This window comes from Meleagris gallopavo, chromosome 12, assembly GCF_000146605.3.
Source record: "Meleagris gallopavo isolate NT-WF06-2002-E0010 breed Aviagen turkey brand Nicholas breeding stock chromosome 12, Turkey_5.1, whole genome shotgun sequence".
NCBI lineage: Eukaryota > Metazoa > Chordata > Aves > Galliformes > Phasianidae > Meleagris > Meleagris gallopavo.
Window position 1 is genome coordinate 4497561 of NC_015022.2, and position 25202 is coordinate 4522762.

The following is a 25202-nucleotide window of genomic DNA, read 5'->3' on the forward strand; positions in this document are numbered from 1 at the left end:
TTTTTTCAATCTGCAAGTATCTACAATCCAGCTAACTGAAATCAACCATTTAGTGTTCACTAGAGCTGTTTCACAGCAGCAAATATTAAGTTAGGGACTCAAATTTCTAGACATAGGAAGAAAATGATAAATACAATCTGAACAGCAGTCTAAATGTTTAATATTGACATTCAAATATATCTGCATTGTGCTGAAATTTTAGAACAAATCTGATCAGACAAAAACTCTGGTGATGAGTATGCATATGTATCAAACTGAATATAGTTCATATTCTGTTCCCACTGTTACAGATGTTATTTGACTCAGAACTGATATTGTAAATATACAGCAGCCATTTTTTCCTAGTGAAGGAATGTCTCAATACATAATATTATCCTTTTCTAGATGATCTTTATACATTAAACTAAAATACGTGACTGATTAAATTAAGGAATTTGAGGTTAGTAATGAGTGAAATCATACTTTCAAAGCTTGAAACTATGTAAAACAAACCAAAAAAGAGACCACACACTTCTACTTACTAAAGCAGCTATTCTTGCCTGCAAGTTTGGGGTCACAAAGCCCATAATATGTGCAAACAAATGCAATACAAGGAACCATGCAAAAATACAGTAACGAAAGAAAAAAAGTAAAACCTAAAAAAAAAAGTTTTATAAATACACTGAAACTCAACGGTCTTCTACATAAACTGTAGGTCTAGCATTAGTTGTACCATATAGCAGAGCCAGCACTCTTAGGTTCAATGCTTCCAAATCTGCGCAGGTAAGTCATGCCATCTTTGGTTGACTGCAGTACCAGGAAGGATGAGAGGGAGCAAGAAGGAGGACAAGAGTTCTGGAAAATGGTGTCAGCTTTCACTAGGCAGTTGGGCCTCAATGTCCACTCTGCAAATTGGGCACTTCTTATTAGTAATCAACCACTGATCTACACACACTTGGTGGAAAAGGTGCATACATGGAAGTCGCCTGTCAGAAAAACAGAAAAAACATACTGTTAATAAAGACTTCCATATCAATATATCCACTGGAAAAAAGGTGATGTGGATTTTGCTACTGAAGCATCGCATCTATTTTATTTTTTTTTGTACATGTATGCTTTTCCCATAAGCCTCACTAGCTTTTCTATCTAACTTACATTTTGTCTAGCTAAAGAAGCAACAGACATAGGCAATGAAGCCAAGTATCAGGTAGCTTCTGCTGAGTTACAGCAATTTAAAGTTGCTGTAAAAAAAAAAAATTTAAAGAGCATTATTAGTTCAGAAAAGTTAAACTTGACAATCTAGAATTAAACCAATTAATTTTCTGCCCAAGGTACAAAAGCTGACAGCACAGCATGATTTTAATTAAAAACATGAGTACTACCTTCCACATTGTAACATTAAAAAAAATGTTATCAGTTTGGGCTTGTAGTGACAGACAGTGAATTTAAGGGAGACTGTAAGAGAGGAACTCACATTTTATGCAAAGAAAATACAAACAGGGTAATCAGTGCTTCAAATTAAAACAGTGTTCTATTTTAACACAAATTAGGAAGTGTTGCAAAGAGCAGTGTGCCATATCCAAGTACGGTCTCAAAGCCAGAATTTTAGCACTATATTATGATACTCAGAGGTATTATTTACCTCACATCTTCACCTTCCTCCAATATAGACAAGCAGATGGTACATTTTTCCTCTGTGTCTTCTTCCGTTCCTTCCTCCCCATCTTGTTTGCAGTGCAGTTTCCTCTGTGAGAACCAATCAGTTGTTACCTTATTAGTAGAGATGACATTATTGACAAACTGAGTAAAATCTGCTTTTAGTACATGTTCAAAATATGCTTATTTTTAAATATTTCAGAAATTATTTTACATTTTAGTTATTACGTATTCAAATGCATATGAACCAAATTGAATCAGGAACTAGTGCTTGGAGCAAAATCACTGCATATTTCAGTTTTAATTAATTCTTGTGACTGGACTGTTAATATATTTAGTATTGTTGCAATCAGACCCTTTATTGTTACTTATATCTTCATTTCATTCATGAGGAGGGAAAAAATATTCTTTCAAACATAATATTTTAAAATCACTATTTATCAAGTGTGAAAGAACATTACATAAATGTGGATGGGATTCAGTATTACGGTGTAATAATCTCCAATTCAGAGACTGTAAGCTGCAAAAATTCTGTACCAGATTAAAAGTTTGACAGTTTTTCTAATAACAGGGAAAGTTAAGATAACCAAGATGATAGATGTCATGCACACTTTATTACAAGTCAACTTAAAATAAAGCCTTACTGTACTTGACAAGGTATCATTAAAGCCTGTTGACAATTAAGCTATAACCAGTAGTTATTTCATTGTTCACATGAGTGTTAATAATTGCTGGAAAGTTATTAACTGCTGTGGCTGAAGATGGCATCTGAATGCCACTACTGTGACATGCAGGAAAAAGCAAAATTCAAACCCATTATTTCCTTTCTTACCCAAAAAGATGCATTTAGCAGAGAATGCACATTTCTACTCCTAAATACTTATTCTAAATATTGAAGAAGCCACCCTGAAAGCTTCAGCTTTCATCCACCCTCAGCTACATTTCATCTATTCTCATCTACATCCTTTCTCCATCCTCATCTACATTTACCACTCCCACTTCCCTGTCCTCTTCACAGCTTGAGGTATTCTACCAAATACAGTTTTCAATGTAAAACACACAGTTTGAAGGCACAGTAAAGTTATATCACCTGACAACTGAAAGGAGTATTATACTGACTGGAGAAGTGCAGCTTACTCTGTGCAGTAGGTTTAAGATGCTAATGAAAAACGATCAGAACTTTCAAGGATCCCAAGCAAACTACTGGGTATGAATTTAGCTATCAATCTTGTGGGAGTTACACAGTTAAACTTTTGGGCCCATTAAGCTTACAGGGCATAGTTTGTTTTCCATTTTTCCCCCTTTATCTCTCAAAGGAGAGATTTTCTCACTCCTAGCTTTCAGTTTCTGAGGAACACAATTACTCCCTGTCATGCTGTTTTCAACAGCCTCTCCACCCTCCTCCATCACCTCTCTTTCCTCTTTCTTTGTTTCGTCTTTCCTCTAAGCAAGATGACCTTCACAGCCACTTCTTCCTTCTGCAGGGGCAACAGACACAGGTCTTTATCTGATTGAGCCTATGTTGCAGGTTCAGAGACACTCTCTTTCCCTTGAACAGTACTGAACAAGACTCAGCAGGTGTAAGCCAGGCCCTAAATAATTTCTGCTTCCTTAGATCTGCTGGAACTGCAATATTCCTCTCTTACATAACTGACTAAACTCTCAGGGAAAAGCAGGTGTTTGGGAGTGAAGCTCCATGACACCAGAAGTGCCCATCTCTCTAAGTTTTGTCCCAAACTCCTCCACACCTCCTCCCACTCAATACTATTCAACTCTGGGCAGATCCCCATGATATTAATAATGAGAAGCACATTCAGGAAACATAACAATATGATTATGTCATTTTGAACATTCCAGAAGTATGCAAAAAATTTCAAGGGGAAAAAAAGGAAAATCTGTGAGAAGGAAAAACATCTGTTATCTTTTTCCTTTCTTTAAACATCTCTTGTTCTGTTAACAGATTCCCTGGGAAGGCAGTGGAGTCAAATCATAACACCCTCTAGAGTGTAATTTTTACTGCTTAAGTTGAGCTACTTTGTATACAAGCACCAGATGCATATCCCCATCAGTGAGGTTAAGCTTTACGGCCATGCAGATCTGTTATCTCAGTCACTGTCAGTGCCCCATGTTGGTGCCAATTTTTGTTGCAAGTTGACTTTTTTTTTTCTTCCAGCACAGCAGGGCCTAGTCCCCATCCCCACCCCTTTCCCCATGAGAAGCCAGTGGAGAAGTGAGAAGGAGATTGAGAAACTATTTACGAGGAATGGTAAAAAGAATATGATGTAGTGAAATATAAAAGGAATTGAGAGTAATAAATCAAACTGATGGGAAAAGAAGCGTCTCCTAACGGTGCTGTAAGGCTTGGTGGGGCAGAGGAAAAAGGGATGCCCTTACATCACTTCGTCATCCTCTCAGAAACCACATGGGAAGGACTGAAACATTTTGGAAACTGTAGTTCTTCCATAGCAGCTGTCCCAATTTGATTGCATGCTGTCATGATATAGAATACTTATGGAAAACCATGACACTCCTCATCATTCTTATTTTAAGGTGAAATCTGCATGTACAAGCCCCAGCTTAAAAAAAAAACAACAAAACCCAACATGCTATGCTTTGACCTGTTTGTATTTTAGAAACATAGAATTAATGCCAATACATTATTTAACACATTACAGCAGCTCTTCATTTGGAATCGCATTTTTTATTTCCTTGAAGCAAGTGGCACTGTACACTTTGCTTACAATTCCTGAAATTGCAAGATAAAGGAAACACGCGCTCTTTGAAGTTGACATTCCTGCAGATCTAAGCTAAATGTGTGTTAACTCTTTCTTTAGAAAATATCACAGCCCACAGTTTGAGAAATCCTCACCTTTTTGTATTTATGTGGATATGTGCATCTTTCTATAGTTCCCTGTGTCGCTCCACGATTCACGTTGCCTAATCGTTCCTCCAAGTGAATCAGCTCCTAAAAAGTTAAAGGAATAAACAATGTAAGAACTGATATTTCTAATGTTTTGAATAAATATTAATTTCATTCTAAATAATTTGCAGAATTGATAGACAACTCTTCGTGTCCTAATTATTCAAATAAAAGCCAAAAAAAGGGTATATTGTAGTGGAAAAGCGATGGGTTTCCATAAAAAAAAAAAAACAACAACAAAACAACAAAAAATCCCACCCAATACTGCCTAGTATTCTAAGTCACAAGGAAACAATTTATAATAGTGAAAGGATCAAAACTATTTGTCTGCTAGGAACATTTGAGTATGTTTACATGTACTTGTGAGGAAAACACAAGCAAACCACACTAGTCTAACAGTCATCAAAGCTTAAAATGGGGGGAAAAAAGCTGCTTAAGCTGAAATACAGTAACTTATTTCTTTTTCTCCAGCAATGAGTTTACTAGAAGCATGACATATCACTGAAGATGTTTTCAGTGGACTAGCTCATTAACTCTCTGCATCTGATACTTTTTAAAACAGAAAAAAAACACGAAAAACAAACAAACAAGAAAACAGATTAACCTCCTGCACTACATAAAAAAAAAGACACAACTGTCAAAGTTGCAAAGTTTCACCCTCACTAGGAGGACTTTGGCACAGTTATTCAGTGACACCAGTACTTATTACCAACATATTATGTGAGTCTTTAGCAGGATGATGAAGGAAGAGACCAAGATGTACAGTCAGTTCATAACCACCTAAACCTACACTGACCAGGACATCTGTTTCAAGATGTTTTTGGCATCTGTTCCTAATCTATGACAGTAAGGTCATTCTTTGAATTAAGAGTATTTTCTTTATTCTTTTAAATCTACATATAGAACTAGCACTACCACACACCCTCCCCATATTCCATCATGACACATTTTGGAACGTATCTAGTTTTGTTCTATTACAAACCTCAAAATTGCCCCTGAAAGGGCCTCTGAATGATGTTCCATCCAATCCCGATGAAATGTAACGGATGTGAGGGTAGCCCGCCATGTCTGGTACCTATTCAAACAGCACATGTTAAGTTAAACCTATTCAGAACAGTTCCAGAATTTTACTGTTCACTTTGTAAAATTTAAGATCCTTTTGCTTTTATTGAATCACTCATTTTACTCCTCAGCTTGGGCATACAATTTCAACTGACAGCACAGCATCGTATCACTCCGAGCTCTCTGAATATAACTAGAAATAAAACAGAAGTGAGACTAGATCCTCTACTGTAAGCTGTCCATATCTGCCTTATATATTTCTTGGCATCACGTGCCAGCTTGGAAAAAATCTCTACTTGCTTTGTATACACACACCATAAATATCTACCTGTATTTGTAAACAAACACCCTAAAAATTTTGCATAAAGTATCAGTAATACTTGCTACGGATTCTCTAATGTAAGTTTTTGATACCACGGAAGAAACAAGGCTCACATTTCCCCTTGAAAAACAGCCAGTCTCCTTACCTTACCCTAGACAACCAAACATTCTTAGACACTTCAAATTTATAGGCAGATAAAAGTAATGCCTGAAAACTACCTAAATCTGATAATCTGTAGTCATAGGCTTTTCTACATACACTACATTCAAGCATCCATCGACTTCCTTGCATAATTAGAGATACCAAAGCAGTGAACAAAATACTGGCATCCAGCAATAAACCCTACAGGGACTTCAAACCTTAGTACTTTTCATAGAGAAAAGCAGAAAGGTACTCGAAATAACAAGGACCACCTTCAGAGCAAGGCTTCTTCCTTCCATTTTGGCCCTCGCATGACAGATGAGTAATGATACTGACTGTTTATCAGAAACATACCAGAGGCAATTTTTAATAGGAAGGTTAAAAAAACCAAAATGATCAGTGGAATTTCCTTAATATGTATGCATGTATGTGTAAGAATTTCCTTAAATATATAGGGTGCACTGATATGAGGACCACAAGAAGCAGTTCAGACAGGATTCTGCAAATACAGAATTTTACATCACAAGAGCTCTATATTTATCCACACACCTAAACATTTCATGCAAATATAATGTCTGTTACATAGGTCTTACTGTCTGACAATATAGAATGTTAACTTTTGAATTTGGGAGACTGCATTAATACAACCATTTGTAAAAACTACACTCACTGCAAGAAACCTCTCTCAGATTAGCAGTGACTTACGATCCATTATCCATTTCAGCACATAACCCTTCTTTGTTTTTTGTTTACAGAAAAAGCATTTAAAAAACTAGTTCACTCATCCACACTACAACTCCTTTTTTTCTTTTTTTTCTTTCCTACTAGGCTTGAACCTGCTTGGCATCAATTGCAGGTTTAGACTATCTGTTACTACACTGTAAATAAGCTTCCTCCACTTCAAGGAAAGAAAATCCTGAAAAAATCTAATCCATGTCTCAAGATTGCTTTTCACTTCTTGTTTTCATGATGTACCAGGATTTGAAAACAGTTTGTTAGAAGAAAAAAAAAAAAAGTATTTTACACATAGATACAGCATCATTACAGGCACTGCAAAGTTCAAGGTCTTGCAGATCACAGTGATGTAGCAAAATATGGCAATCTTCAGTAACCCTACAGAAGTGTGTAGACAAACCATCAACTGCTTGGAGCAGGAACTGAGCCACTCTCAAGCTACCTCTGTCATCGCTCTGTCTCTGGTTCCTAGCAGAAACACTTAAAGACAATAAGGTAGAAGTTCATACATCAGATTGAATCAGTGAGGTGAGAGATCCTGTCTGAAATAGTTTTCACAAAGCCAAACACACTGTACAAAGGCCTTGGTTACTGCACATACAATAGTTACAGCTCCAATTGCCTCAAAGGTCAGAGCTTACCAGCTGCAGTGATGTGCACCTCCTCAGGTCTCCCAGCTGGGAGGAGTTCTGCTGCTGGAGACTCTGAGAAATCTACTCATGTTAATTTTAACACCACCAAACCGAGTAAGAATTTCTCAGAGCACATACTGCAACACACAACTGAATTAATGGAAGCGCTGGGTAGGACACAATGTGCTTTCACACTAATAACTGTGCCTTCACTACCCATTTAACAGTTACATCAGGCTTCAAATGCAAAAGTGAAGATTTCTGCTCTCTTGAAACAGCTTCAGGAAAGTTAAGCACAAATGGAAGTGCACTTTCGTTAAGTTTTGAAAGTAAACTTAAGTATGAAAGACTTAAATACCAGTCTGTGCTACGTGCTTGTATTTGTGCTTTTGCATACAGTCAAATTGCAATACGTGCTTTAAGCAACAGACTCTTAATCTGCAAAGTTCAGTACAAGTTTTTGGCAAACTGTTTCCTGTAGAATATCATATGTTTCTAGTTTTGCACTTGCTATCAACATTTCCTCCCACCAACATAAAATTCCTTTAACTTGAAAATTCAAGGTCAAGTCTGAACTATTTACAACCCAAATACTCTGAAGCAGAAATTGCCTGCAAGAAAGATAGCTTTCCTTGCTATCCTGCTTTCAACTCCTCCCACATTTGCAGGATTCTTTTGCCTTTCAGTTCCCACTGTCAGTGGAGAGATTTTCACATTGTATCATACTATTTATCTTGCCTATTTTCAACCTTTCATTCAATGGCTCACATTGCAAATGACTTTCAAGCTTTTAAAATCAAATTAGAATACAGTTATCCAGTTAGCTGCTTGAATACATTCAAAAAGTAGTCTATTATTATTTTAATAAGCTGAATTAAAACACAGAGAAGTTGCAGTTTCCAAAGAGACACTGCAGGAAAGAACATTTAATACATGCTGCACAGCTAAAGACCTAACTCTCTGTGCCCAATCGAAACATAAAATGAATGCTCCTCAATAGCCCATACAAAAAAACTGAAAAATATTAATTCAGGTTTATATCAGGAAAAAAAGTAGCAGCTGTCACACAAAGTTTCATTCTTCTTATTTGAAAAACACAGTTAAGTTTGTTGCAGATACTCAAGGCTATTTTAAATCTATGGTTCACCTTACAAGCTACAATAGCTACATCGAGTTCCAGCCTTGACCATTCTGGTAATTCACAGCAAGTTTGTTGGTTTTGGGTTTTTTTTTTTTTTTTGAACAATCAGGTACATCATAAATCTGTGATACTGTATGACTGCAGTCAGTGAGAGGTGAAACTGAAAGGGGAAAGAAACAAGGACTTTGCTTTGATAGCAGTGCCTCCTATTTATTTCCATGGAAACTACAACAGACACAAAGAGCACAATAACACTATTTGATAGAGCAAATCTCTCAGCCACAAAACACTATTAGGAAAAAAAAAAAAAAAGCAGACTGCCTTCAAGGCAATGCACTATTCTTGGAAAGTGGATTAAACTCAAATGACTTTTTTTAGTTGAGCTACTGCATGAATTACTTTGAAGGACTTTTTTTTTTTTTTAAATAAAGACTAGAACATCAACTGTTGATGACACTTTCACCAAGAACACAATTAATGAGATTTATAAATAATTACTCAGTACAGTTTTTACTTCCAGAAGCAAGAGAACACTCCTCATAACTTGAGCCAGTCTTAGCAGAGCAACCCTAACTACAGTTCAGCCTGTCCTTCCCTGCCCCAATTTCTACAGTTACAATGAAATTACCCTGGTGACAGCAGCATTCTAATCTGCTGCTTTTCATTAAAAGCAAAATGTCACCTTTGGTTGATATCCAATTAGTGTTGTGGGTTGCCTTTTTTTTTTTTTTCTATTATATGAAAAACATTATAGTATTTGCTTCATATTCGGTTAAATTATTTTTGCTGACCAATCTCCACATACACTTAACTGAAGAAATCTCTGGCTTTCATTATTGCTATAGCAGGGCAGAACCATCAGAAGGCATGTGTCACGCTTTGAACTCATTCTACATACAACTGCTTGTAATGCTCTAACCTGCCTTTATGTTCTTCTAGTGTTTAATCTGAACACATTTCAAATTAGTCAGAACACAACTAAAAAGCCTAACACTCCATCTGATTGCAGCAGAGTTCCAAACAGATCCCAAACATTACAGAAGTACTGCTTACTAATGTCTACATACTGCAAAACATGTCAGTAAAACACATAAAAAACCTCAAAATAAAAACGACTTCCAATTCCACTTGATCCGGAGATTCATTAATGACTTATGAGAATTAGACATGCCTACTGAAATGCATGCACAAATTTTTGTAGAGTTGAAGAATCCTACTTTATCTGACATATGATTTAGTAAACACAGCTATTTGGCAAGACACTCAGAAGTATTTTATCAGACATTCAGCAAATGCTTCTAAGTGTTATCTACCATAACATTCTTCCATTCTGCTGCCAACGAGAATATAAACAGGGGGATCTGAACTACTCACTTGTGTAACATTTGAGTTGTAGGCACACCTCTATGAAATTTAAAATATAGCAAAAGCTTCTCAACACATTAACATGAGGATGAGATGAACTCTCAAGTTTCTAGAAGTTTCAGAGGAACGGTGGAAATACAGACAATAACTGACTTACTAGCCCTGACAGAAGGTGAGATGAAATAGGCATACATTTAACTTGCTGCCTCCTAAAGCAATCACAGTTCACTTCACTACTAGAAGGGCCTTTTTTCACCATGAGAGCAATTGATGTTATCCGTTACAGAACACTACATGAAATAAAAGTGAGAGACAGACATTTTTTTTGGCAGCATGAAAAAAACAAAAACAAAAAGAGAAGAATGCAGAAAAATCATAATCTGTATTGGTGATGCACAGGAGGTAAACGTTATACAATAGGAATTTTATTGGCTACATAAAAATACTGAATTTTAGGAGTGCTCTAGAATGCCTGCAGTAAGAAGTTATGCCTCAATGAATTACGAACTCTGCAGGTATCAGGGAAGTACTTGTGGACTGTTATGGTGGTTAAGCTGCAAGGAGTATGCAGTGTAAAAACAGAGTACAGAAAGACAACAACCAAAGTACTGGTTATAAATATACCTAGATGTCAGTTCTGGCCTCTAGCAGAAGTTCTGGATAGACAAGTCTTGCAAGTTGATTTTAAAATTAAAAGTTTAGCATTTGTCTATAGATGAGTGCACAGTTTTGATTAGGTAATCTAGTTTAAAGAGGGTGAAATAACATAGGTTAGCCACGCAGAATAGCACATTGAGAAACCAAACATACTAAGTTTTTCTACATTTCTGTCCTCATGAATTTTCATTAAAGAAAATTGAGAGTATTTTAGATAAACCTACATATATCCTTTCAAAGCTAATACTCTGTCAAAGCCACAATTGGTATGTGGGTCTAGCTCACCCTCATAATTCATTTTGCTTATAATCCATCACGCAACAAAACTTTACTACTTTGTCATATGGAATAAGGTTGATGAACACCAATTATTATTCAAAACCAACCAAATCTCTAGACTGAATTCGAGATGCATATACGAACCTTCAAATGAAATAAAGCACCAGTGCCAACTCTTATGCACTGGAGGGAAAGCTGGTACCTTTAACAACATAAAACTCATTAAAAGAACACAAAAAAATTTAAAAAAATCAGATGCAGAGGGTCAATGCAGTGTAATGCATGTGACAATTTAGTTCCAATGTTTCATTTTACAAGAGCTGAAGTTAGAAACGTTAGTGTCCTAAGCTATTTTTACTTATTAGACAAAAACCTGTTCTTCTAGCTCCATACCTAGGAGCAATGCAAAATCTTCAGATTGCTTTCTTCTTCAGTTGAACCACTAACATCAGTATATACATGTCTAAATAAATACAGTAACTCTTAAAATAATTTTCCTGACAAAATAATTATGATGACAAATAATCATGATTTTTCACATGCCGTCTCCTTACCATTAGAGGAAGAGCCCCTATTTGCAAGTGATGAAGTCTAGGAGGTGCGTGGTAGTGGGCCAAGTGAGGATGCAAGGGCCCTGGAGGGTAAGTAGCTGCAGTCACACCAGCTTCAATTCCCAGTTCCCTGTCATGTGAACAAAAGTGCCATTACAGTATATGTATATCTTGCCTCCAAAATAATTCCTTTACTTTGGACAGCATTAAACTATAGCATAGCTACCATAGCAGTGTTAAGTAACATCCTTTTTTCTTAAATGTTTCTTTTTTCTTAAATGTTTCTTAGCAGGACAAGGGGAAATGGTTTTAGATTGAGGGAGGGAAGATTTAGATTGGATGTCAGGGGGAAGTTCTTTACAGAGAGAGTGGTGAGGTGCTGGAACAGCTGCCCAGAGAGGTTGTGGATGCCCCATTCCTAGAGGTGTTCAAGACCAGATTGGATGGGACCCTGGGCAGCCTGGTCTAGTATTAAATGGGGAGGTTGGTGGCCTTGCATGTGGCAGGGGGGTTGTAGATTCATCATCCTTGTCCTTTCTAACCCGGGCCATTCTATGATTCTGTAAATGTATTTAAATTTTCCTAAAAATATTCTTAATCCTATCACTAACTAAAACCAGGTTTAAAATTAGTTATGAAGACTCAGTATAATTTAATAAATTATAAATTAATATAGACAATAAAAATTTATGGTGCTGAGCAGTATCGGCATGGAGTCTTCTCTACAGTTCGTTTGCTGTGACAACAGAAGTTATCACTCATGCACTTCTTTCCTAATGGTGCAAAAGTACTTTTTTCCAGATAATATATAGCAGAACTTAAATCTAACCTCCATACTGAACATGATGCAATATTAAGTAAGCTTCAATACAGATGAGGGGCATTAGATTAGCTTGTGACTCAAATCCAAATCCTATTTTACAAAGAACAGAAATACAAGAATTGTATTCAGCAACATTTTACTTACTTATTTTAAAATTGATTATCGAAATAAACTACTTACTGCTGGTGACACTCAATTCCATTTAAAAAGCAACGTATATAAAGCCCTAGAAACATTTAACATATTGAGTGCTGTAAGCAACAATTCAAAGCCATATCAAGATCTAATGAATTTCAAATTACAGGCGCACACAGTGCTTTCTAAAGTCACAGCCAGGATTTAACAGCAGGTCTGTTGTCCTAACTCCCAAAGAACTGAAAATCTGACTACTAACCAGGCAGATCTCTCTGGAGCTTGTCGAGGATGGGAAGACATTGTCTGAGGCACATGAATGTGATGTCCATGACCGTAATTCGGATGCATTCTGTGAGGATGTGGTGGAGGTCGTTCATGAGCACGTCTAAACAACATAAAACAAGAACAGTTAATTTAACATACTTGTCAGTGCTGAGTCAGTAAGATTTTAATCAATGTCACAGCCTGAATACATTGAAATTAAATAAAATACACAAAACATTCCTCAAACTGTTTTAATTTAAATTTACATCTAAATCAGGAGCTGACTTAATACTCAAATGTGAAATTGGCCATGTTTCATATATGGCAATACACTGGGATTTACCATCAATACACTGGGGGCACCATGTCACCCACTGTGATCTGGTCTTCACCTAGTAGACATGATCACAAAAGACTGGCACAGCGTTTAATCCTGATTTCAAACTGCAGAATAGGAATGTAATCCAAATGTACACGCACATGGTGGCCATGTCAAGACTAAGAATCATTTGTGGCAATGCTACAGAACTGCATCTTAATCTATTCGTAGTAAAACTGTAACAGCAAACATCATTAGGGGAAAAATACATACGCTAATCAGGACATTTCCCTTGAAACGCATTCTCATCATAGCTTAAGTAATAAGAGTTGCCTTCATATCAGCCAAGAGACCTGAATTTTATTAAGAGCAGTGGATTGCATTCTGATTTAGTCCCATCTTAACCTTTTGGACAGAGTAGATTAGACATTTAGTACATCTACAGAGCTAGAAAAGTAAAAAGTTATTTTATATAATAGTATGTAAATACTATTATGTAAAATTATTTCTAATAAATTCTAACCACTGTAAACTGACACTTCCCTAGAGAAATCTATCAAATTTGTATAAATTATTATTAGAAGCATTAGTTTCCTGCAAATGGTACATACAAATGTGGGAACAGAACTATAGACAAAACCTATTTCTAGTCTCACCTCCCTTCAGTTTATTAAAATCTAAGTATAGGGAAAATTTGGAATAACATATTTTACTAAAGATTTTAAACAGAAATGCTGTCTTGTATTCACAGGCAATGCACCTTCATACATTGCCATCCACTCATTCTGTTGTTCTACCCAAAATTTGAGACCTGAAAGTGAGGACTCTACTGCTCTCTACTTGCAATCCATTATCATTATAAGGTAAGCTAGGTACAAGGCTATGGTATAAGCTATTTCTAGAAATGAATTATGAAACATAGACTGAGAAAGCAAGGTAATATTTGACTTTCCCTAGAAAAATAAAAACACTTCTATCATGCCACTGTCCGAGTTATTGCCAACAGGTTTTTGTTTTGTAATGATCTGGAAACTACCTCAAAAGGTGCAGTTAAAATCTTTTTTTGCAGCATTAACTTCTACATCAGTTCCATGTTAGTTATCAGTATTATTAATGTTAGAAGAAACAAGTAGAGAGCTTGTTCTTGAGATCTCAGATATCTAAAAGCATTATCTCTGAAATTAAAATAACTTCAGTCACAATATGGCTAAATTACAAGCCAGCACTGACCCAATGGCTGTTGATACTAGCATCATAGGTCTAGTTTATCAACAGTAATATCTTCTAAACAGTATCACTAAAGCTACAAATCAACACTGGTCACATTCTGATAAGCATTATTCACTCTATTCCTTTTCTTCTAAAAACGTGAAGGTGCAGTAAAGATAAGTAGGTATTTAAGATTAAATCTTTATTAAACCTAGTAAACCGTCTCTTATAAGTTAATTTATTTTAAAGTATTAGTTATATAAAAAGGATTTTTACAGTATCGAAAAGGCAAAAGACAATTTCAACGAATGTATTTGGAAGGAGCTTACGATGTACCTTCGGGGCTGTTCAGCTATGAAAAGGAATTCCAGCTAGCTATCTGGAAGATAACTAACGGGCAAGAGAAACAAAAGCTTTGCTTCTCTTCTGTGCCCCATTCATTGGGCTTCTTTCCTCACCTGTAGACGTTAGTGAGAGGAGTAATGGGACAAGTTCAGTCTCAATGCTCACTCAACCATAATAGTACGTGAAGACACTTCTTACCATGGTTTAACACTAACAGTTCCTAGCCATGCAATTACAATTTGAGATTCACATGCAGTATTTTACAAACCTGAGAGAAACGCATTATATGTTTAGTTATTGTTCTGAGTACATTTGTGACATACGTTGGGTGTTGCATCATTCTTCTTCTCTGGACCTCCATCCTCTGGATCACTTCATGAGCATGAAGCCTCTGCGCTGGAGGAGCTGTCGCAGGGATGTGATGGGATATAGCCTGGTGTGCTGCTGGAAGATGCTGGGGAATCGGAGCAGCTGCATTGGCTAAAGGGTGAGTTGGTGGTGGAGGTGGAACAGGATGAGAAGATGCATGAGAGGAGATTGAAGGATGGAAGGGATGCACTGGATGAGGAATAACGTAATCTACTTGAGGTGGAGGCTGTGGCTGAGGAGGAGGATTTCCATGAGAATGGGGACATGCAGAAGCTTGATGGTGAAGAGGTCTGGTCAAAGAAGCATCTGCAATGAAAAAATCAGCAACTTTTAATCCTGTCAAAAGCAGTTTCTGGGCTAAATTTGTAAAAACAGTATCTTCACACAAGTGCTTCAACATAATTACAACAACATAAACAATAGCAGTATGAGAATGCATGATTTCAGTGATATATCCTATAAATCCACATTTTCAAATATTACTACTACACTTGCTAAAAAAAAAATTTTTACTGGCAAAAAGAAAATTTACCTGTGATAAATGCTTAAAAGGTCATGTATGATAAGATATTCTACTTTATTCTATAAAATATTCTGCTTTTTTTTTCCTCAACCCAATATTCTGTAAACACAATAAAACAAAAGAAATCAGATGAGAGTTGATTGAGTCTGCTCAAGCAGAATTCACTGAAGACTAGGGGAAGGAAACCAAAAAAACATTACTAAAATACAATTATTTTAATAGGAAATACATTTTTTGAAGTCTGAATATTAAAAAGACATGCCACTCAGAAATTCACTTCCACAAGAAAATATTTTAACTTTCCATTGGTTCCGTTTAATTCCCCTATATAAGCTTAACTCAGTTTTAAGATCAAAGCAAGAAGGCAGTAAAACTTTTATTATGTTGCTGGGGAAGATTATTTTCCCTCTACCTCCCATACAGCCAATACTTACAAGGAGAATGCATATAATGCCGACAGGAAGAAAGTGATGCCTGAGGAGGAGGTTGGGGCTGTGGCTGTGCAACCATACTTGATCCATATCCATCTATTGTTAGTGATTGGCTTGGGCCAGCACCAGTCTGATGCCCATAAATTGCAGTTCGAGATGAAGAACCAGGACAGCAGGGGTCAAAAGCAGATGTTCCATGAAAAGCACCACTTCCATGACTTCTTATGCCATTGCTGCTTAAGTCTACTGGCAATGCCTGCTGCATAAACAAATTATCTTTTTTTCAACAATTCTTCAGACATTGAAAACAAAGTTATCCTCAAATATAACACCCTAAAAATAGGAATAAATATGATCTGAAGCAATTGGAATCCAGCTTTTTAAGTTTTAAGACTTGATTCTAGAACATTCTTTAGATATGGTTAGCATTTCTTATTTCTAAATTCTTGAACCTGACAAATGAGACTGAGCCAAAAAAAATACTACGATAGATGAATTGACATGTATGTGACAGCTACTGTGCATTAAATTATTTGCAGGCAAACAACAAGCTTTAGCATTTTTAGTTGTGCCTAATGCATTACACTTAAAAACAGAACACATGATAATTCCACACATTGTAAATTACATTACCACAGTATTATTTTTAAGATTTGTAACCATTCTGTTTTAGAGCTGTGATTTTAGATAAAGTCTTAAAAATAAAATGGTTTTAGAAGAGAGTTTTTCCTTTCGTGAACAAAGTATTAAGGGAAGAAACATTCAATTCTAAAGCAGCACAGCTATTTACTGAACTACTATAATCTGTACAGTATATTGCAAAGTATTCCTGGTTTTCTGTTTAAGTAGCAATGTAAAATAATATCATCTTACAGTCATCAAGAGAACATCAGTTGTCAGTGATTACTTATTGGGTTATGACTTACTGTTAAAATTCCTTTTATGCCCATACAGTATAACTCAATTTTTCCTTTTAGTTCCTTTCTAAAACATCTGCTACAGAACATGGAAATAACTCATGGTTCAGCATCCTATTCTAGTCTTTCATACTTAAATAATAACTTGGAATCACAAAGAAAGAGTAATTAAAATGAAACATGCCTGGTCATGGTAACTGGTGCCAGAACTGCTGCTTGCTCCACAAGGTGCAGGCACTGGAGGAGGCCGTTCAACAGGGCAGCTGGTGTCACTGAATGAAGGGGACAAGGGAACTGCTGGGTGAGGGTTGTGGTGATGATGGTGGTGATGCTGAAAGTGGTGGCCGTGCTGCTGAAAGCAGCTTGTATGCGGATGTCCCAAAGCATGGTGATTCTGTGAAGATCCTCCACATGGAGAATGCTGAGGGCAGCATGATGGTAACCTTGGCATGGCTGGAGGGCCAGTTTCCAGTGTTGTATTAGGTGCAGTTCTTCTTGCATCATCTTGAAATTAAAGAAAGTCAAGATTGAAGAAATTAGTAAAGTTGATCATTAAAGAAAAAATGCCTGAAAAAACTGCACTTCGGTATGAAATAATTAACTGATTGGGAAATAGATCTAGACTAAAACAAAACTAACTGGAATAAAGAGAAAAAAAAAAAAGGTTTTACTATGTTTGCCAAATGAACCAAAAATGAATAGTTCAGGTAGACATATTCATGGGAAGTAAACTGACACTTGAATTATTATTCCAATAATTTAAGACGCATTATCAGTAGGGAAAGGAGGAAAGATCATCTCTGTGTCCAGTGTGAACAGATCTATTTTGATCCAGTGTTATTAAATTCCTAGTAAATGTGATCAGCTCAGCTTTTTTTGTACATCATCTGACTTGGAGGGAAGAGTACCCATGTCTCAGTAATGTTATAAGTACCACCCATACAATCAACTCTTTTATATGTCAGTTTCTACATAGATTTATAGACATGCTTTCATCTACAGGTTCAAGGAATCTAAAAGGATCCTTCACTTCCTTGCAATGCACATTTAAAAAAAAAAATTCTACAACACACTGTAATGGAAGATTCCATTCCCAGTGAACTATATTCTGTCTCCTCAGAAAGAACGTGACTGTTGTTCAGATATAATTGAGGCATCTCAATGAGTGAGAGCAGAATGCTCCCGCACAACATTATTTAACTTTGTCAAGGAAGGGAGCCAGGAGACCTGCATGGTTAACAGAGAACTGCTGGGCAAACTCAAGTGGAAGAGGAGAGTCTACAGATTGTGGAAGGAGGGGTTGGCCACTTGGGAGGAACATGAGATTGCTTTCAGAGGATGCAGGGAGGCAACCAGGAAAGCTAAGGACTCCTTAGAATTAAACCTTGCAAGAGGGGTCAAGGACAACAGAAAAGGCTTCTTTAAATACCTTGCAGATAAAACTAACGCTAGAGGCAATACAGGCCCACTGATGAATGAAGTGGGTGCCCTGGTGACAGAAGATACAGAGGAGGAGAGTTATTAAATGCCTTCTTTGTCTCTGTCTTTACTGCTGGAGGCTGCCCGGAGGAGCCCCATACGCCTGAGGACAGAGAGGAAGTCAGGATTAAGGAAGAGTTTGCCTCAGTTGATGAGGACTGGGGTTAAGAATCGATTAAGCAATTCAGACATCCATAAATCCATGGGTCCTGATGGGATGCACTCGTGGGTGCTAAGGTGGAAGTCATTGCTAGGCCACTCTCTACTGTCTTTGGTAAGTTGAGAGGAGTAGAGGAAAGTAAATGCCACTCCAGTCTTCAAAAAGGGTGAGAAGGAGGACCGACGTAACTACAGACCGGTCAGCATCATCTCCATCCCTGGAAAGGTGCTGGAACAAGGCATATCAGGGATAAGAGGGTCATTAGGGGCAGTCAGCATGGCTTTGCCAAGGGGAAGTCATGCTTAACCAACCTGATAGCCTTTTACGAAGACATAATCAGGTAGATAGATGATTGTAAAGCAGTGGATGTGGTCCATCTTGATTTTAGTAAAGCATTTGACACCGTCTCCCACAGCATCCTTGGAGCTAAACTGAGAAAGTGTGGTCTGGACAATTGAGTAGTGAGGTGGAGTGTGAACTGGCTGAAGAAAAGAAGCCAGAACATTGTGGTCAATGAGATGGAGTCTAGTTAGAGGCCTGTATCTAGTGGAGTCCCTCAAGGGCTGGTACTGGGACCAGTACTATTCAATATATTCATCAGAGACTTGGATGAGAGAATAGAGTGCACTATCAGCACGTTTGCTGACATGCCAGAAGGCTGTGCCACCATCCAGCAAGACTTAGGCTGGAGAGTTGGATGGAGAGAAATTTAATGAAATATAAACAAGAGCAAGTGTAGAGTCTTGCATCTGGGCAAGAACAACCCCAGGTACCAGTGCAGGTTGGGGACTGACCTGTTGGAGAGCAGCATAAAGGAAAGCGATCTGGGGGGTGCTGGTGGAGAGCAGGATGACCATGAGCCAGCACTGCACCCTTGTGGCCAAGAAGGCCAATGGCATCCTGGGGTGTATTAGAAGGGGTCTGGTCAGTAGATCGAGAGGTTCTCTTCCTCTACACTGCCCTGGTTAGACCATATCTGGAACACTGTGTCCAGTTCCAAGCCCCTCAGTTCAAGAAGGACAAGGAATTGCTTGAGAGAGAGTCCAGCGCCCACAAAGAGGATTAAGGGAATAGAGCACCTCCCTAATGAGGAAAGGCTGAGGGAGCTGGGTCTCCTTAGTTTAGAGAAGACTGAGGGGTGACCTCATTTCTGCTTATAAATATGTAAAGGGTGTGTGTCAAGAGGATGGAGTCAGGCTCTTCTCAGAGACATCCAATGACAGGACAAGGGGCAATGTGTGCAAAGTGGAATATAAGAGGTTCCACATAAATATGAGAAAAAACTTCTTCACGGTGGGGGAAACATAATACTGGAATGGGCTGCCCACAGAGGCTGTGGGGTCTCCTTCTCCGGAGACATTCAAAACCTGCCTGGACGCATTCCTGTGTGACCCAATCTAGGTGTTCCTGCTCTGGCAGTGGGACTGGACTAGATGATCTTTCAAGGTCCCTTCCAATTCCTGACATTCTGTGATTATGTGAAATTAATGATCTTTTTCAGATTCTTTTCCTCTCTGCTTTTCACAGTCACTCTTAACTCTTCACTGTTATCTGTTTAGCCTCCTCTACTGCCCTTGAACTGGCAGATAATAAACCCGTTTAGAAAGCTCTTTTCTTCTGTACCTCCAGCTGAAGTACCAGCAGTGCTGCTATTGGGAAGACTAGAAGTTGTCTCTGGTGCTGCAGAGGGCTGGCTGGTGGAGACGTTTGGAGCTGCATCAGAGGCCTGCTCTGAGGTAGATGTACTAGAACTGTTACTGGAAGCAGAGCTCACGACCTGGGGCTCCACTCTAGCTGATGTGGTTGGCACAACTGTTGGCTCTGGAAGGGGAAAAAAAAAAAAAAGTTTTCATGTTCTGTAAACTTTAAAAGTTGTTAAGATTTTTTTAATTGATATTTGTACATTTAAAATTATTCTTACAATACATGCTAGTTTTGCCAGATGCTGAGAAAGTCAAAATACAAAAATGAGTATAAAATAGAAAAGTTGTTTTACTTGTGTGTGAACATTTGCTCACGTATTTGCTGAAGTCTTTCATAAATAACAGGCAAAGTATTCTATGACTGAGTTATTCTATGATTTCTTACCATCCCTCAATGCCTACAAAGCACAGGAAAGCTTTTGGATAACTAAGCAAGGTCATAAAACATCTAGACTAGCTGAACTGCCTTACAAGCTTCAGCCATTCTAGCTGCAGTGTTGCAGGCCCCAGCAAGATAAACTTGGTTTCTAGTCTCAATACACATTAAGCAGAGTCAATATGTTTTTACAGGATGAGGGAAAATAAACTACTTGATCAATTTTGGTCTCTACCACACATCTGTAACAGGCTAAATTTAAAAAAAGATATTTGGTGGTGTAATTCAAATTTAGTTTCAAAAAATTGGCTTTTGATTCCATTTGAAATTTCTCATTGCTGAGAGAGTAACGACATGCCAAGGAATAGAAGATGCCATAGAAAGTAAGATGATCATTTTTTTTCTAGTAAAAATATTTGCATGGATATAATAAAAGGGCATTAAGACATTTCAAATTCTTCTCTTTCACAAAGTCTTGAAATAAAATACGACTCATATTCAAGACCTAGATCTAATAAGTATATTAGCAACTCAGTAAGGAATGGAATAAACAACTCTTTCATAAATCATCTGTTATCTAGAGTTTAATGAAACATTCCAACACGCTGATTTCATTTAAAGAAAATATTTTTAGAAAAATGTAACACTTAAATTGTTTCACTGTTGTTTTTCTTTTCCCAGGATACATGTAGCTTAACACTGATTAGCAATCACACACTACGAGGGATCAGATGCTCAACTTTCAGAAAGAGATTCTGCAATCACACAACTAATCAAAACACGTCTAAAATCAAGGCATTCTTGAAGAACGTGTTGTAAGATACTAGCTTCTGACACACTTGGAGAGGGTACTGTCACAATAGAAAATTTCTTTTAAAACTTAATACGTAATCCCTTCTAATCAACCATCATCAACATCACATCAGATTCAGACTTCTTCCACAACTTTTGACAATGCCTGGAAATTGCTCCGATGATTTTCATCATCACTATGTTTGAATGCCAAACTTACTGGATTTTAATGGTAGGAGACCACAGAAAGTTACAGTTTCAGAAACCTAACATGCTTTACTAGTTCAGTTCTTTATGAATCGCTATTACACAAAGCACTTGGCAGTACTAGTTTTTATGTTGCACTGAAGTGTGTATTTTTAACGTAGTAGTTCCATCTGTTCTGTAATTTCTGTCTGGTGAGTAACCTCTCAGACACACCCAAGTCAGTTTTTGCAAGAGAAGTTAGACCTAATAGATCACTGAAATGGCTAAACTTTTAATATTGAAAGTAAAGTTCTAAGATTTTCTGATAGGCTAGGAGATCTATTTGTATAGAATAGTTTTTCCACTGAGTGGTACGTTAGAGTTGATACAATTCTACCCCTTACACTGATCATCCTACTCCTAAAAAACGAAGGGACTTCTGAGACAACTGTGGCTTACCATCTTCATCCACTGTAAGGTCCACAACCTCTGCTGCATTCTGTCTCAGTGGCTGTATGACTGTGGAAATCCTGCTGCGGTTGCGCTGTTCTTGAGGCCGTGCAGTATGAGTACTAGAGCTTTGTCCCCATTGTGATCTTGAGTGTCCAAGTGTTGAACGAGACCTTAAAGACACATCACCTTAAGTACTGACCCAAATCTTACATTTTTTATTATTTTTTTCTCCTCGCTGTTTCAGAAGCTTTTTTTTTTTAGTAGCAAAAAAGCATTTTGGTTATGCTGAAATACACGTCTGTGTGGCAAGGTATTTAAAACATCATTTCACACTTTACCAGATAACTTAATGGAAAGTATCTAACGTGTAATCCTATGAACTAAGTACTGGTAATTTATTTTAAAAAATCAAATCACTGTGAAACCCTACATGACCTACTGCATCGGTCATGCAGTAACTATACCTAATGCTACAACTTTGTGAGAGAAATCTAAGATTCTCTGAATTCTAACTATTCCTACGCAGTCTGAAACAGCAGATCTACAAATGATGACAGAAAAGTAAAAATTATAAAAACCTGTAAATATGAAGTTCTTCTGAGTATTAATTTGTGGCAGTGTTTTCAGAGGATCATTTCTGAACTTTTAAACTAACGTTCGGAGATTGCTTTGGACATTTATGTTGTGAATATTACTTCCCTTGTCCCCTCAAAGAATAAACACAGCTTTATGTAACATTTAACAAAGCTCAAGTGAAATGCAGCTTGAGAAGAGGAAATCCTATGCCTATACTGTTCCTGAGGAAATGGGTGATTTTTTTTCCTGTAGGACAACAGCACCTGTTCTACTTAATTTAGTCATACAAATCTGAATGCTCAAATCAATGATACTTTGAAGTTTAAGCTAAGAGATTACTATCTTTAATTAAGAAAAGGATATTTTACTATATGATATTTACCACTGAGTCTCCTATAGGCACCAAATAGCTCCACTTTCCAATTTGGAAAAACAACATACTCAAACTTCAGTAACTCAGCAGTGAAGAGAAAGGAATGACTTTGCTAAAAACAAACAAAACTCACCGCACAAATCACCATGGAGTTCAGTCAACATTTCTATTCTGCCTGTATTCCATTCACTTCACTAACAAAGGAGAGCAGGGTAATTTCCAGTAGTGCAAAAACTATGCTTGCTGCAGTCTCAACTGGCTAACATTTCAATTGCGTGCAAACACATTTTCTTAAGGTTTGCATTCAGAGGAAGTCTAAATAGACTTGCATACACATTTTGTGTATCACACTGACATTCCAGAATGAAATTTACCTCAAGTGCTTTTAAGTACTTTACAATTTACTCCAGAAATTACATATACTTTTTCAAATCTAATCTTTTACATTAGTTTGCATTCTGCAAATTCTCCTGTTAAAAGCATATATACTGCTCCTCATTTATTGAAAAAGTTTTAGTTCTAGATTATTTAATGCAAATAACAAGCAGGTATAAAGCTCGGCCTTAGGTTTCACAAAAAAAGAGCCAGTAGCACTACAGAGCATCAGAAAAGGATGGTTTTCACTCAAGAATGCACTTAAGCCTTCCCTAAAATAGAGAAAATTTTCTCATCTATTATAAAAAAAAAAAAGACAAGAACAAAGGAAAGCATTTGCTTTGCTCTGCACATTATTCTGAATTTTTTAAATAGTAACAATAATGTTCAGTTTGCTTACAGCATTTACAATTTTATACTGAACTACTATTAAGACTTCCAACAGCTGCCTTTGGTCCTTACGTTGTGGGCTTGCAAAACAGATATGCTTGAACCACAAAAAAATCTGCATAAGAACTACTTTACGTTCACAGCATAAGAGACATTTCCAGAAATTTTGAGATGAAGATTTGAACTTAAGACTCTTCTTTACCATAGAAAGCCTCCCAGATTTTTTTTCTTGCTGTACTTCTTTTTTTTTTTTAAAAAAAAACAAACACATAGAATCACGACGTTCTCCAACACAAAACAAAACAATTTCTTTAATCTTCTCATGAAGCCTTCAGCTGAAAGTTTCCACAGGGAAGTCCAGCAGCCTGAGGTAAAGGGTTTACTTAATAGGCTCAAACTTTATTTGACCATTCCATTATGATCTTTAAATAGTAACAATAATAACACAGCTCTTTTGAGAAGTCTGCAAGTTACAAGGTCTAGCAATCGAACAGACTAAAATTTAAATTCCTCATAGTTGGGTCTCCACCTTGTTGAAATTAACATTGACACCAACACATCAATAAAACTGGGAGGAGGGATACTGTTGTTTTGGTGGTACGGTTACAAAAGGTAAATGAAGAAACAAGTAATTTTCTTAAGTTTCTTATAGCTCTTAAAGAAAAATATCTTATCAGTGGTGGAAAGGGGAGAGCTTCCAGAAGTGTTTTATACATCTCTGATAAGGTTTGAACTGATGTTCTATAAGTACAACTAGTTTAATATGCAATCATTTTTAACCCTACAAAGCTTCACAGAGTTATAAGATGCCAATAAATTAACTTGGCTTAACTCAGTTATTCCAAGCATACACATTTCACAACTTTTAATGATTTTTCTCAACAAACATTCATGTAGAGAAGTTATTCCTAGAAATGTGTTTCCAACAATTTCCTGACGCTGCACCTGCTCATTCTACAGCTTTTGCTTTCTACTGAAAAGAGTGATTTTGCACCACAAAGAAACGTGTTGTTGAAGAAACGCATTTTAAAAATGTTGATTTCTCTCCCCTCACCCCATTTCTTCTCTGATACAGAAGTAAGCAACAAAATGTACATCCTTTTTTCACGAGTTTAAAAAAAAACATTTCAACTGTTCATATTTTTCATGAATTCACATTGTGCACACACGATTTAATGAAATTGGTTTGTTAGAAATGCAATTTATTCCAACAGAAGTGATTTTTGCAGGAAAACCCATCTGTTTTTGTTAAATTTTAGGTTACATTACTGAAATCACAATACAATGAAAAACAAGGAATGTTTTTATATTGTACTGCCTATTATTCCTTTGTCATTTCTCAAAAATGTATAGTCATTCTTCATATTCTACAATTTTGCCTTCCTGTTCACAAATAAACCAGCGTATTTAATTGTCATGCATCCCCAACTGTCCCATATACACTACAGTTTCAAGTCTTCCACTCCAAAGAACTCTTCCACTGGATTCTATAGAATCTGACAAATATGGAACAAAACTTCTACTGGGGCATGGAAACACATGAAAGCAGCAGTGGCTTCACAGA

General features: G+C 36.9%; 1 protein-coding gene across 5 annotated transcripts in view; it reads right to left on the reverse strand.

The window, feature by feature from the left end:
* The window catches only part of RNF111 (ring finger protein 111), a 37640-nt gene continuing 12438 nt past the window's right edge, over positions 1-25202 (reverse strand). Inside the window, exons 3-13 of one of the 5 annotated variants that reach the window (XM_010717279.3) lie at positions 21931-22094; positions 20038-20235; positions 16960-17279; positions 15862-16114; positions 14859-15210; positions 12658-12783; positions 11444-11570; positions 5538-5630; positions 4505-4600; positions 1622-1749; positions 1-965 (exon numbers count right to left, since the gene is read on the reverse strand). In XM_010717279.3, the coding sequence (XP_010715581.1) occupies positions 848-965; positions 1622-1749; positions 4505-4600; positions 5538-5630; positions 11444-11570; positions 12658-12783; positions 14859-15210; positions 15862-16114; positions 16960-17279; positions 20038-20235; positions 21931-22094 (1975 nt within the window). In that variant the 3' untranslated portion in view covers positions 1-847. Of the gene's footprint in view, positions 966-1621; positions 1750-4504; positions 4601-5537; positions 5631-11443; positions 11571-12657; positions 12784-14858; positions 15211-15861; positions 16118-16959; positions 17280-20037; positions 20236-21930; positions 22095-25202 lie in introns of all 5 variants that reach the window. The other 4 variants (XM_010717278.3, XM_010717281.3, XM_010717280.3 and 1 more) reach the window with 4 other exon arrangements.